The following is a 14428-nucleotide window of genomic DNA, read 5'->3' on the forward strand; positions in this document are numbered from 1 at the left end:
AAAGCAATTTACAAATACAATGCAATCCTGATCCAGAAAACTACAAGACACTACTGCAAGAAACCAAAAGAGACCTGCATAAGTGGAAAAACATACCTTGCTCATGGATAGGTAGAATTAACTTTGTGAAAGTGTCAATTCTACCCAAAGTGATCTACATATACAATGCAATCCCAATCCAAATTCCAATGTCATTTTTTAATGAGATGGAGAAAGAAGTCACCAGCTTCCTATGAAAAAGGAAGAGCCCTGAATAAGTGAAGCATTACTGAAGAAGAACAAAGTGGGAGACCTCACACTACCTGATTTTAGAACCTATTATACCACTGTAGTAGTCAAAACAGCCTGGTACTGATACAACAACAGATACATAGACTAGTGGAACAGAAATGAGAATCCAGACATAAATTCATCCACCCGTGAGCAGCTGATATATGACAAAGGCCCAAAGACTGTGAATTGGGGAAAAGACAGTCTCTTTAACAAATGGTGCTGGCATAACTGGATATCCAGCTGCAAAAAACTGAAACAAGAGCCATACCTCACACCATGCACAAAAACTAACTCAAAATGGATCAAAGACCTAAATATAAAATTGAAAATGTTAAAGATCTTGGAAGAAAAAATAGGGACAATGCTGGGGGTCCTAATACATGGCATAAACACAGTATGAACCATAAGTGACAATGCACAAGCACAAGAAGAGAGACTAGATAACTGAGAGCTCCTAAAAATTAAACGCTTATGGCTCATCTAAAGACTTCACCAAAAGACTTAAAGGACAACCTACAGACTGGCAAAAAATTTTTGGCTATGACAAATCTGATCAGCATCTAATCTCTAAAATCTAATAGATACTGCAAAACCTCAACAACAGAAAGACAACCCAGTTAAAAAATGGGCAAAGGATATGAACAGGCGCTTCGCCAAAGAAGACATTTAGGCGGCTAACAGACACATGAAGAAATGCTCACAATCATTAGCCATTAGAGAAACACAAATCAAAACTACAATGAGATACCATCTCACCCCAACAAGTCTAGCATTAATCCAAAAAACACAAAATAATAAATGCTGGAAAGGTTGTGGAGAGACTGAAACACTTATATACAGCTGATGGGAATGTGAAATGGTACAGCCACTTTGGAAATTGATTTGACACTTCCTTAAAAAGCTAGAAATAGAAGTACCATACGATCCAGCAATCCTGCTGGTTGGAATATATCCTAGAGAAATAAGAGCCATCACACGAATAGATATATGCACACCCATGTTCATTGCAGCACTGTTCACAATAGCAAAAAGATGGAAACAACCTAGGTTTCCATCAGTGGACAAATGGATAAACAAATTAGGGTATATTCACAAATGGAATACTACGCAACAATAAAGAGCAACGATGAAGCCATGAAACATCTTATAACATGGAGGAATCCGGAGGTCATTATGCTGAGTGAATTTAGTCAGTCACAGAAGGACAAATATTGTATAAGACCACTATTATAAGAACTCAAGAAAAGGTTTAACCACAGGAAAAAAAAAAAAGATTTAGCAGTAGGTCAAAGAGCTGTAGCTACATTTTATGGCCATTGAGCTGAAAAACTTAAATATTTTCTTCTCTATTTGTACTTCAGAGCTTGTTCTGGCCAATGAGTCTTCATTTTTTAAAGACATATCATTGTAGTCTTTTGTTATCTATTCAGTTTCAGAGATATAGTTTATAATTTCTGTCTTCTTCTAAGAGTCATAGAATTTATTTGGGCACACACCTTAGTGGTTGTCTTAGGCTGGGTTCTCTAGAGAAGCAAAACCAGTAAAATGTATAAATATATATAGAGAGAGATTTTTATCAAGGAAATGGCTCACGTGATTGTAGCAGCTGGAACATCCCAACTCCGTGCGTCAGGATAGAGGCTTCTTCTGATTCATGTAGCCGCAGGGGCTGGCAAACCCAAGATTGACAGGTGAGAGAGGCCCTTGCTTACAGCCTGCGAAGATCAGCAGGCAGGACCACAGGTAAACTGCTAGCTCAATCCCGAGAACTGGTGGTCAGACAAACAGGAGCCAGCTACGGGATACAGAGTGAGCAAAAGCCCCCGAGCCTTGCCAGAATGTCCATTTATATTCGATGCAGGCCACACACCCAAGGAAACTCCCTTTCAACTGATTGGCTACTCACAGCAGATCTCATCATGGAGGTGATCACATTATATCAGATCTCATCACAGAAGTGATCAGCACATCATGCAACCGCCAAACTACATCATAACTGCCTAACCATGGAGAATCATGGCCCAGCCAAGTTGACGCACAACCTTAACCATCACAGTGGTCTGATCTGACCTCCTTCCGCTACAGGAATCTCTTCTCCACCACCTCTTGGACTATGTTTCAGTCTTTTTTTAAGCACTGCCTTAGAAACTCAGGGTCTTGTAGGGAAAAAATGAGCTTGGGATTCATGCAGGTCAACCTACAAATCCTATCTTTACCGCTTACCATCTGAGGACTTTGATTAAGTTACTCAACCTCTTTGGTCTCAGGTTTCTCATCTGTAAAATTGGAACAAATGTGCTAGCACAGGAAAAGGATCTGTGAGGTACTGTGTCTTCAGCCCTTTTGCCCTAGCCCTTCCATTAATCACAAGTCACAACTTTGTGGGAAAGCCTTCCTAGAGAATCTTTCCGGTGAGCTGAAATTCACCTTCTTGAAATTTCTACCTGTATATCCATACATACATTTTTTCACTTATTCATTCATTCATTCAACAAACTTATTTAGTGTCCATGACATGCTAGGAACTGTGCTTAAAACAAAAAAAGAAACCAGTAGCCATCAAGTCCATTCTAACTCATGACAACTCCATGTGTTTCAGCATAGAACTGTATTCGGTAGAGTTTTCATGGCTGTGACCTTTCAGAAGCAGATCACCAGGCCTTTCCTCTGAGGTGCCTTTGGGTGGGTTCGAACCACTAAACTTTCTGTGAGTAGCCACGTGCTTAACGATTTGCACCACCCAGAGACTCCTAAGGAACTATGTGTAGGCATTGGAAATTCAATGTTGGAAGTCAGAATCTGAAAGGATTGCAGGCTCGTGCCTTACAATTACACATAGTTGCAAGAGCTGTAATGGAGTGTAATGGAGTAATATGGCAGTGTCTATGGAATGTGTTGGAAGCACGGAACAGTGGTGAACTGTTCTAGACCAGTCTGGAAGTCTGCATAAAAAAGCTGAGTCTGTACATAGGATTTTCCAAGGTAGATTTTGCACATTAATGCAAAATGGAAAAATCCTTCTTCATCTTCCGATACATAGACATCAAACATTTGGAAGCATTAATTATGTAGTTCAAAAGGTTGACCTCTGTATTCCTGCATTTTTATTCTTCTTTATCCAGAACTTTATCCTTTCTAGAGACAGGGATCTCTAGCTTCTTGAGATTTCTTGGTCAGACTGACATCCAGGTCAGTCTTCAACTGATGTGTGAGTCCCAGTTCCTATGTATTTGCTTATAGCTCTTTGTGAATTACAAGTTTTTGCATCTGGCAAGAAGATTCTGAATAAAAGTTGCAGTTTTAACATAGCTCTAGTAAACTCTCTGCACAAAATGTGCCTGCAGGTGAAACACGTGCACACAAAAGCACAGAGCAAATGAATAGAATGAGTCAGACCTCTTTTGTCAAGAATCACTGCCAGTTTCCTATGAACAAAGCAGAAAGAAGAACAAAGACTTTGCCTCAGAAAGTGCTGCCTACCACCTGTCATTGTTCAAGGAGCTTAAGCTCCTAACGCTGTTTAATGATGTGGCCATTTTAGTTTGCCTCTTGCAGATCCAGTCTTTATCACTGTATTTTCCTCAGAATAATCCCTGAAATTCTTAGATATGTATTTCAGGAGTGACATTAAGAGGAGGAAAAACTCCCACCCAACTTCCTTAGAGACCTTGGGACTTATGGTTGGCCGTTTCCTGCCTCTTGGTAAAAAAAAAAAAAAAAAAACGTAGTTTTCCACTTTTTCTTAACATCATCAAACAGTGTTAGGTATGTTTTATCCCCTTGCATTCCCAATCTCGCTATGACTTGAAATTGATTCAATGGCAGTAGGTTTGGTATTTCCATTCTGGAGCAGAACTTTAAATTTTTACTGCTTCAGTTTCATCCTAGGACTAAGGATATTTAGATCTGTGTATATATACTTGTTGTTAGGTGCCATCAAGTCGGTCCCGACTCATAGCGACCCTATGTACAACAGAATGAAACACTTCCCGGTCCTGCACCATCCTCAAGATTGTTGTTATGCTTGAGCCCGTTGTTGCAGCCACTGTGTCAATCCATCTTCTTGAGGGTCTTCCTCTTTTTCGCTGAACTTCCACTTCACCAAGCATGATATTCTTCTCCAGGGATCAAGCCTTCCTGATAACATGTACAAAGTATATGAGATGTAGTCTCACCATCCTTGCTTCTAAGGAACATTCTGGCTGTACTTCTTCCAAGACAGACCTGTCAGTTCTTTTGGCAGTCCATGGTATATTCAATATTCTTTGCCAACATCACAATTCAAAGGCGTCAGTTCTTCTTGGGTCTTCCGTATTCATTGCCCAGCTTTCCCATGCATATGAGGTGATTGAAAACACAATGGCTTGGGTCAGGCACGCCTTAGTCTTCAAGGTGACATCTTTGCTTTTCAACACTTTAAAGAGATCTTTTGCAGCACATTTGCCTAATGCAATGCGTCTTTTGTTTCCCGACTACTGTTTCTATGGGTGTTGATTGTGGATCCAAGTAAAATGAAATCCTTGACAACTTCAGTCTTTTCCCCATTTATCATGTTGTTGCTTATTGGTCCAGTTGTGAGGATGTTTGTTTTCTTTATGTTGAGGTGTAATCCATACTGAAGGCTATAGTCTTTGATCTTCATCAGTAAGTGTTTCAAGTCCTCTTCAGTTTCAGCAAGCAAGGTTGTGTCATCTGCATATCACAAGTTGTTAATGAGTGTTCCTCCAATCCTGATGCCCCATTCTTCATTGTGTGTATATATATATATATATACACACACATACACGTATATATATGAGCCCTGGTGGTACAGTGGTAAAAGCTGGCTGCTAACCAAAAGATGGGGAGTTTGTATCCACCAGTTGCTCTGTGGGAGAAAGATGTGGTAATCTGCTTCCACAAAGATTATAGCCAAGAAAACCCTTGGGGCAGTTCTACTCTGTCCTGTAGGGTTGTTATGAGTTGGAATCGACTCTGTGGCAGTGGGTTTGTTTTGGAGCCCTGGTGGCGAGTGGTTAAGAGCTTGGCTACTAACCAAGGTCAGCAGTTCAAATCCACCAGCTGCTTCTTGGAAACCGTATGGGGTAGTTTTACTCTGTCCTTTAGGGTTGCTGTGAGTCAGAATTAACTTGATGGCAGTGTGAAAATATATTTGTGTGTGTGTGTGTGTGTGTGTGTAGAGAGAGATTTATCTCAAGGAACTGGCTCATGCAGTTGTAGAGGATGGCAGGTCCCAAGTCCATAGGTCAGGCATCAGGCTAGTGACTTCTCTGGACTCACATAGATGCAGGGGCTGTTAAACCCAAGATCGGCAGGTAAGATGGCAGGCTGCTTGCTCACGGGCTGCAGAGGCTGATGAATCCCAAGGTCGACAGACAGTATGGCAGGCCACTGGATCAAGTCTCAAGAACCAGAGGTCAGATGATGACAAGGGGGTGCAGAATCCGGAGATAGCAAGTGACCTTTGCCAGAATGTCCATATATATATATTAGATATAGGCCACACCCTCAAGGGGATTCCCCTTACAACTAATTGACTGATCACATCAGATCACATCATGGAGGATGACTACATCACTACATAACTGCCAGACTACATCATTACATAACTGTCATATACTTCATTAAATAACTGCCAAACCACTGAGAATCATGGCCCAGCCAAGTTAACACACAACCTTAACCACCATAGTCAACCCCTTGTCAACTTGGCATCTGTATACATCTCCTTAAAGCATACACAATCTCTAAATAAAGACAATTACAAAGTCATACTTATGCCAACCATGATACAACTAACGTGTACAACCGAAAACCCGCTAGCCCCGTTTATATTTGTGTTTTACAACTGAAGAAGACAAAAATATTTGATGCACACATACAAGGAAGAAATATTCAGTTACAGTCCTCATTTCTACAACTGATCATGTGGCCGTAACAGATTTAGAACTACCTTCTTTCACCACCCATTTTGCATTCCCTTTACCCTCAGCAAGTACCTCAGTTGGTCATGGTTCTTTGCCTGGTGGGGGGGCCCAAACCTTCACTCCTGAAGGGTCTGGGCAAATAGTAGACATATCAGAATTGAGTTGCTGTAGTTTTCCATTGACTTTAATCACAGGGAATGGTAGTACTAAGAGATGCCCTAAGGGATCTCCTGTATTCCAGACATACTCTTTTTTACTTCCATTGTACAACATCAGTCTGATCTCCTGTTGGTAGTCAGGGTCAGTCACACCCACCAATATGATAAATGCCTTCTTTGCCTTTTGATCCAGAGGCACAAGGAGCCCAAAGTGTCTGGGTGGCGTTCTTAAATTCCAATTCAGTGGAATCTGTGTTGTGTCTCCAGATGGGAATATTCCTCCCTTTGGAACAAAGACCTCTGGACCCACAGAGCATAGCGTCCTGGGGACAGGAAGCAAAAATTTTGCTATTAGGTAACTAAGGGTAATAGTGAGTGGTGCCACTCCCATCTCCACTCTTTGATTCCTAGAATCATGACTCCTGTCTGTAGGAGAAACAACACCATATATTAGATGCTAGTTTAGATTATATACAGCCTCCTAGAGAACATTGCCCCAATCCTGCAAAGTATTGCCACTTAGCTGGTGCCATAATTGTGACTTTTAGAAGGCCATTCCATCATTCTATCAAGCCAGCTGCTTCAAGATGATGGGGAATATGGTAAGACCAGTGAATTCCATGAGCATGGGCCCATTGCTGTACTTCATTTGCTGTGAAGTGAGTCCCTCGATCTGAGGCAATGATGTGTGGGATACCATGAAAGTGGATAAGACATTCTGTGAGTCCACAGATGGTAGTTTTGGCAGAGACATTGCATGTAGGGAAGGCAAATCCATATCTAGAGTGTCTATCTCAGTGAGAACAAAACTTTGCCCTTTCTATGATGCAAGCCTTCCCATTTAATCAACCTACCAGCAGGTTGCTGGCTGATTGCCTTAAGGAATGGTGCCACACTGGGGACTCATTGTTGGTCTCTGCTACAGGCTGATTGGACATTCAGCATTGGCTGTAGCCAAGTCAGCCTTGGTGAGTGGAAGTCCACATTGCTGAGCCCATGCATAACTTCCCTCCCTGCCACCATAACCACTTTGTTCATGAGCCTGTTAGGCAAAGATGGGAGTGGCTGGAGAAAGAGGATGATTGGTTTCCACAGAATACATCATCCTGTCCACCTTATTGTTAAAACCTCCTCTGCTGAGGTCACCCTTTGGTGAGCATTCACATGAGACACAAATATCTTCACTTCTTTGGCCCATTCAGAGAGATCTGTCCATATACCTCTTCCCCATACCTCCCTGTCACCATTTTTCCAATCATGTTCCTTCCAAGTCCCTGACCATCCAGCCAAACTACTGGCCACAGCCCGTGAGTCTGTATACAGTCTCACATCTGGCCATTTTTCATTCCAAGCAAAGTGAACAACCAGATGCACTTTTTGAAGTTCTGCCCAATGGGAGAATTTTCCTTCACTGCTGTCGTTCAGGGAGATCCCAGAAAGGGACTGAAGTGCTGCCACTGTCCACTTTTGAGTAGTGCCTGAATATTACACAGAACCATCTATAAACGAGGCATGAGTTTTCTCTTCCTCAATCAAGTGATCATAAGGAACTCCACATGAGGCCATAGGTGTAGACTGGGAGAGGCAGGTAATGTGACAGGAGTGGAGATCGTGGGCATTTAGACCATTTCCTCATACAATTTGTGCCTTCGGGTCCTGCTTGGGTCCGATCTCATATATACCACTACCATTTAATGATGGAACACTGCTGTTCATGTCTGACTTTATGACTCCATGGGTCAGACTACACCCAGTTCATGATGGGCAGCTCAGGCTGCATGGTGACTTAGTGGTCCATGTTAAGTGCTCAGTCTCTACTAAGGCCCAGTAATAAGCCAAAAGCTGTTTCTCAAAAGGAGAGTAGTTATCTACAGGGGATGGCTTGGCTTTACACTAAAATCCTAAGAGTCTGCACTGTGGATCACCAATAGGGGCCTGCCAAAGACTCCAAACAGCATCTCTATCTGCCATTGACACTTCAAACACAATTGGATCAGCTGGATCATATGGCCCAAGGGGCAAGTGGCTTGCATGGCAGTCTGAACCTGTTGCAGAGCCTTCTCTTGTTCTGGGCCCCACTCAAAACAAGCAGCTTTTTGAGTCACTTGTTAAAAGGCCAGAGTAGCACACCCAAATGAGGGATATGTTGCCTCCAAAATCTAGGCCCACCATGTGTTGTGCCTCCTTTTTAGTTGTAGGAGGGGCCACATGTAACAACTCACCCATTACTTTAGAAGGAATATCTCAACATACCCCATTCCACTGGACTCCTAGAAATTTCACTGAGTTGGAAGGCACCTGAATTTTTGTGGGATTAATTTATCACCCTCTAGCACATAAATGTTTTATCAGTAAGTCCAGAGTCATTGACAGGTCTTCCTTACTAGATCTAATCAGAAGTGTCGTCAGTGTAATAGACTAGCATAATGTCTTGTGAAAGGGAAAGGAGATCAAGGTCCTTGTGGACTAAATTTTGACATAGGGCAAGAGAATTGATATACCTCTAAGGTAAGACAGTGAAAGTTTATTGCTGGCCTTGCCAGCTGAAGGTAAATTGCACCTTCAAAACCAGAATTGAGAAAAAGTCATTGGCCAGATCAATAGCTGTATACCAGTTACTAGGATATGTATGAAACTGCTCAAGTAATGAAACCACATCTAGAACAACAACTGCAATTGGAGTCACCACCTTGTTAAGTGTACAGTAATCCACTGTCATTCTCCGAGATCCATCTGTTTTTTGCACAGGCCAGATATGCTAGTTGAAAGGAGATGTGGTGGGAATCATCACCCCTGCATCCTTCAAGTCCTTGATGGTGGCAGTAATCTCTGCAATCCCTCCAAGAATGTGGTATTGCTTTTTGTTTACTATTTTCCTAGGTAAGGGGCAGTTCTAATGGCTTCCACTTGACTTTTCTTACCATAATAGCCCTCACTCCACTTGTCAGGGATCCAGTTTTGGGGTTCTACCAGTTGCTGAGGATATCTATTCCAATTATGCATTCTGGAACCGGGGAAATCAATACAGGGTGGGTTCAGGGACATACTGGACACACTGTGAGATAAACAAGAACTAAGACTCCATTAATAACCTGACCTTCATATCCCCCACTCTCACTGGTGGGATAAATTGTCATTTTGTGTCTCCTGGAATTAGTGTAAGTTCAGAGTCAGTATCCAGTGATTTCCAAAAAATCTGATTATTTCCTTTTCCTGAATGAACAGTCACTCTTATAAAATGCCATTGATCCCTTTGGGGAAGCTTGGAGAAAGGTTAGCAGTCTAAATATTTGGCACTGTAGTGGGATCCTTCCTCAATGGGACCTGGCCTCTCAATTCATTCATACATGCATGCATTGGCTCATCCATCCATCCATCCTTCCACTCACCAGGTCTTTCCTCTGTGGAGGAAAAATTATGCCTACTGTGTGTACACACATGTGGCAGCAAGGCTGTTTCAGACCTTGGGTCAGCAACAAGGTGGTGAATGGAGTACATTCAGGAATTGGAATGAGGCCTATGGCTGGTTACAAAATGAAAAGGGGAGAGTAGAGATGCCAAGTGAGAGAAGAGCCTAGAGGCTGGTGAGGAAGCCAGAGCCAGAGAAGGGACTTGGGTACTGCATATGGATGGTATTTAAAGCCATTGGATTCGATGATATCCCCTAAAGGAGTAAATGGGGTCTATAGGGCACAGCTGTAGATAAAATTAGAACTCAAATGAGAAAGATGAACCAGCAAAAGATTAAAAACTGATGACTGAGGAAGTAGAGGAAAAAACAGAATAGAGTGTGGCCATTGAAACCAGATGAAAGATGGGTTTCAAGAAGCAAGAAATGGCCTCTGTGATAATTCTGCTGAAACGTCAAGTAAGATAAGAAGATAAACATGTCCCTTGGATAGTATGGCAACATAGCAGTTGTTAGGGACTTTGGTAGGTACTGCTTCTGGGATGTGATGAGGGCAGAAACCCAACTGGAGTGAATGCCAGTGTAGCATCAAGTGAGAAAGTAAAGGCAGCAGCTGAAAGCAACTATTGAAGATGTTAGAATATACTGACTACATGCATGAAGATAAAATTTTTGAACCAAGATGCCCACCCCATCAATGAAAACCTAAATAAAATATCTCTTAGTATAAGAAGAGTTGATAGAAACCAAATGATTCATGCTCACCTAAAGTTTTGCCCTGTTTTGGGAAGTATCCTTTATGTCACCTGCCTGTATGGAAACCCTTTGCAACCCCAGACCCATATAAAATGTCTCTTGCTTCTAAGACTTATTATGTGGCGTTCCATAGGCAAGTGACTCAAAGATTCTTTTCTTTCTTTTTTGTACCGCAGAATAACAGACTAAGAAAATATGCCTTTGAATTGAAAATGAATGACCTGACCTACTTTGTGCTGGCAGCAGAAACTGAGTCAGATATGGATGAATGGATTCACACCCTCAACCGCATCCTGCAGATCAGTCCTGAGGGGACCCTGCAGGGGAGGAGGAGCACAGAGCTCACGGATCTGGGGCTGGGTGAGAGCACAGCAGCCACCTCCCTTCCTTTGCCACTCTGAATTTTGGTTTGCTTAAGCTGCTGGTGGCTTTCAGGTCTAGCTCATACATCCCTTAACCATTTGCTTTGGAAATCACCCCTAAATCTTTACTCTTGCTGAATAGTAGGGTCAACACACTGGTATATGTTTTGATTTGAAGGGAGTGATTTGGAGTCCCTGGGTGGTGCAAATTGTTAATGTGCTCAGCTGCTAGCTGAAAGGTTGGTGGTTCGAGTCCACCCAGAGGCACTTCAGAAGAAAGGCCTGGCAATCTACTTCCAAAAATATTAGCCCTTGAAAGTCCAATGGAGCACAGTTCTACTCTGACACACATGGGGTCACCATGAGTTGGAATTGACTCAACAGCAACTGGTGGCAATGATTTGAGGCTGTCAACCAAGAAATGATGCTGGGAATCATTTCTTAGCAGTATCAGAAATAGACCCATGTCTGATGGGATGTTACCTTATAGGGGGAATTTTGGTTTTATGGCTTTTTATTAAATTCAATTAGTGAGCTTTCTACTCTGTAAAGTCAGATATGCATCACTTCTGTTAAGAGGCATCTTTCATTTTTGCTTTTTGACCAAACTGTTACCAGTTTGTGTGTGAAAGTTCGAAAGATTATATGTGAGATTAGCCAGTTTTGAAAGATAAAAGGTTTCTCTTCTGCTTACTCTGATTTCCTCATGAGATTCTAACTCATTTAAGGCAAAGAAAAGGGAACTCAAAAGATATGTAGAGAGAAGGGATAGAAACACTGGGTTATAGCTGTATGGAAGAGAGTTTCACCACCAGCAGAGCCATTCATTCCCCCCAAGTAAAACTTTTTGTAAACATTTTACATAAACCCATGGTACCTTAGAAACCAGAGTCTTTAAATGATAGTACCTAAGAATCAAATGCTATACAGTAAGGAGTCATGGGGTAATAAGGAAGAAACTATGGCTGATTTTAACACTACTATAGCCTAACCAAAAAGGTCAGCAGTTCTAATCCACCAGGTGCTCCTTAGAAACTCTATGGGACAGTTCTACTCTGTCCTACAGGGTCGCTATGAGTTGGAATCGACTCAGTGGCAACGAGTTTTGTTTGGTTTTGGTTTATATGCCATAGGAAGGAGCCTTGATGGTGCAATCATTAAAGTATTTGGCTGCTAACCAAAAGGTTGGCGGTTCGAACCCACCAGCAGCTCTGAAGGGGAAAGATGTGGCAGTCTACTTACATAAAGATTTATAGCCCTGGAAACCCTATGGGGCAGTTCTACTCTGTCCTGTAGTGTTGCTCTAAGTTGGAATCAGCTCGACATCAATGGGTATATGCCATAGTAGATGTTTTACATTCAAGATTGATTTAATAGCAATCAGCTAGAGTATTACTATCTGCAGAGTCTTAAAGAGAAAGTTGAAGTGACTGAAGCTAGAATGTGAGTTTTAATTGATGGCCTGAGAGCCAGAATTACCAAAAACGTCTGCATATTTAGAAAAAGTTTAGTTTATGCATTGGAAAAGGAAGTCAAGACAACCCCAAGTATAAATGTAATATCATAAGGATGTGAAGTTCTTATTGGCACAGGATGGTATCATGGAAAGAACCCTGAAATGATCATCAGGGGGTCTGATTTCCAGCCCAGATTTCCTAACAATGTGGAGTACTGGAGCCAGCACAAAATGAAGGTGTCGACTCCCAAAATCCCTTGTAGTTCTTAAGTCTAACCCAGTTTTGATATGTCACAGCCTACAAAAATGCATACCTTGTGAGTATTATTTAATAACCTGTCTTGGTGTATCTTTTCAAGATTCGCTGGATAATTCTATAGCTTGTGAATGCGCACCAGAAGAAACAGAGTCTTCAGAGAGCAGCCTACACCCAGACTTTGCAAAAGTAATAAAGTTGGCATTTTACTATGCAGTCGAATTTTAATTACTTATGGCAATCGAACTTTGATTACTTATTAGCTGTTGCTCACACAGAAAAGACAGAATTATTTTTTTAAGATTTAGACCAAGAAGCTAATTCAAAAGTTTCCATTAATCTATGTGTTTTACCTAATATGTACAACACTCGACAATAAAGGCATGTTTTTGTAAGATTTGCCGAGTGTTAATGGATGATATTAAAATGATGATACTAAGGGACTACTTATTGGCCAGGAGCCCTGGTGGCACAGATGGTTAAGTGCTTGGCTGCTAACCAAAAGGTTGGCAGTTTGAACCCACCCACTAGCTCCATGGGAGAAAGACCTGGCAATCTACTGATTCCATAAAGATTTCAGCCAAGAAAACTCTATGGGGCAGTTCTCGTCTCTCACATGGAGTCGCTATTAGTTGAAATTGACTTGATGCCACCTAACAATAACTTGGCCATAGCAGTGGAGGTGGGCTGTAGGTATCTGGATGTTTAGATACCAAAGATTAATACAGTTTTCTCTGTAGTACCTCGCAGAAACTGAAGAAACTGTCAAAATGACTCGGAACATGGAGAGATTGAATCTGTTCTCACTGGATCCAGATATAGATGTAAGTTGAACTTTTTTCTAAATAGACGAACTTGATCAGTACAATTGTAGTTCCTAATTTACAGTTTCTTTTTGTATGATGGATGCTTGGTGACTAAAACTTTCAAAATTTTCTTAGACCTTGAAACTTCAGAAAAAGGATATTTTAGAACCTGAGTCTGTGATCAAACCATTTGAAGAAAAAGCTGCCAAGAGAATCATGGTCATTTGTAAAGCTCTCAATTTAAATCTTCAGGGATGCGTTACAGAGAATGAAAATGATCCCGTAACAAATGTAAGTTTCTCTTCTTTTATATCGTATGCCAACTGCCAGCACTATAATACCACCCTGGTCTAAATCTTTCTGATTCCTGCTAATTCCAGGCACTGTTTTCCCACTGTCTAGGGGACCAGTGGTAGTAAGACTGATGATATATTTCCATATTACAAAAAGTACACAGGTTCTGTAGTGGAATTGTCAGTAATACTAAAACTTCCTTTTTAACTAAAAGAATCATCATCAAAGGGACTATGTTCTGTGATTGTTTCCATGAAATCAGCCTTGTAGTTCAGAGTTTTCCCAAAGTGTTATTTGTATCATGTTGGTGGCACTTGAGATGGCTTTTAAACTGACATTTTTATTTTAATATTTATGTATTTATTTAATTGTATGTTAGAAGAAGATTAAACCAATAAATCAACCCGTGATTTCACATATATTATTGCTTAGGACAAGGCTAAATAGTGAATTGAGTAAAAATATTAGAGAAATGTTGAATAAATAATAGTATAAGTGGTACACATAGATGGCAGAAATTACAAAGGTGCTACACTGATTTTGGAAAACACCGTAGTGCTCAATGAATCAATAGAAGATTTGTTTTTCTACTAAATGAGCTCTCTTGAGAATTGTTTCTTAGTATGCTGGTGGACAGTTCTATACTGATTCTAAGTGTGTGTGTGTGTGTGTGTGTGTGTGTGTGTGTGTGTGTGTGTGTGTGTGGCATTTTGCAAGCCTAAAGACGAAAA

At 41.2% G+C, this 14428-nt stretch overlaps 1 protein-coding gene across 9 annotated transcripts in view; it reads left to right on the forward strand.

Annotated features, from left to right (window-relative positions):
• Positions 1-14428, forward strand: part of DOCK10 (dedicator of cytokinesis 10) — a 301945-nt gene that overhangs the window by 184525 nt on the left and 102992 nt on the right. For all 9 annotated transcript variants that reach the window (XR_002825555.1, XM_023740106.1, XM_023740109.1 and 6 more), the window contains 4 exons: positions 10700-10883; positions 12701-12786; positions 13338-13421; positions 13539-13694. Coding sequence is in view for 8 of the 9 variants with exons in the window: in XM_023740106.1 (XP_023595874.1) it covers positions 10700-10883; positions 12701-12786; positions 13338-13421; positions 13539-13694 (510 nt within the window). In the remaining variant the exon portion in view is untranslated. The remainder of the gene's footprint in view (positions 1-10699; positions 10884-12700; positions 12787-13337; positions 13422-13538; positions 13695-14428) is intronic.

This window comes from Trichechus manatus, unplaced genomic scaffold (assembly GCF_000243295.1).
Source record: "Trichechus manatus latirostris isolate Lorelei unplaced genomic scaffold, TriManLat1.0 scaffold00147, whole genome shotgun sequence".
NCBI lineage: Eukaryota > Metazoa > Chordata > Mammalia > Sirenia > Trichechidae > Trichechus > Trichechus manatus.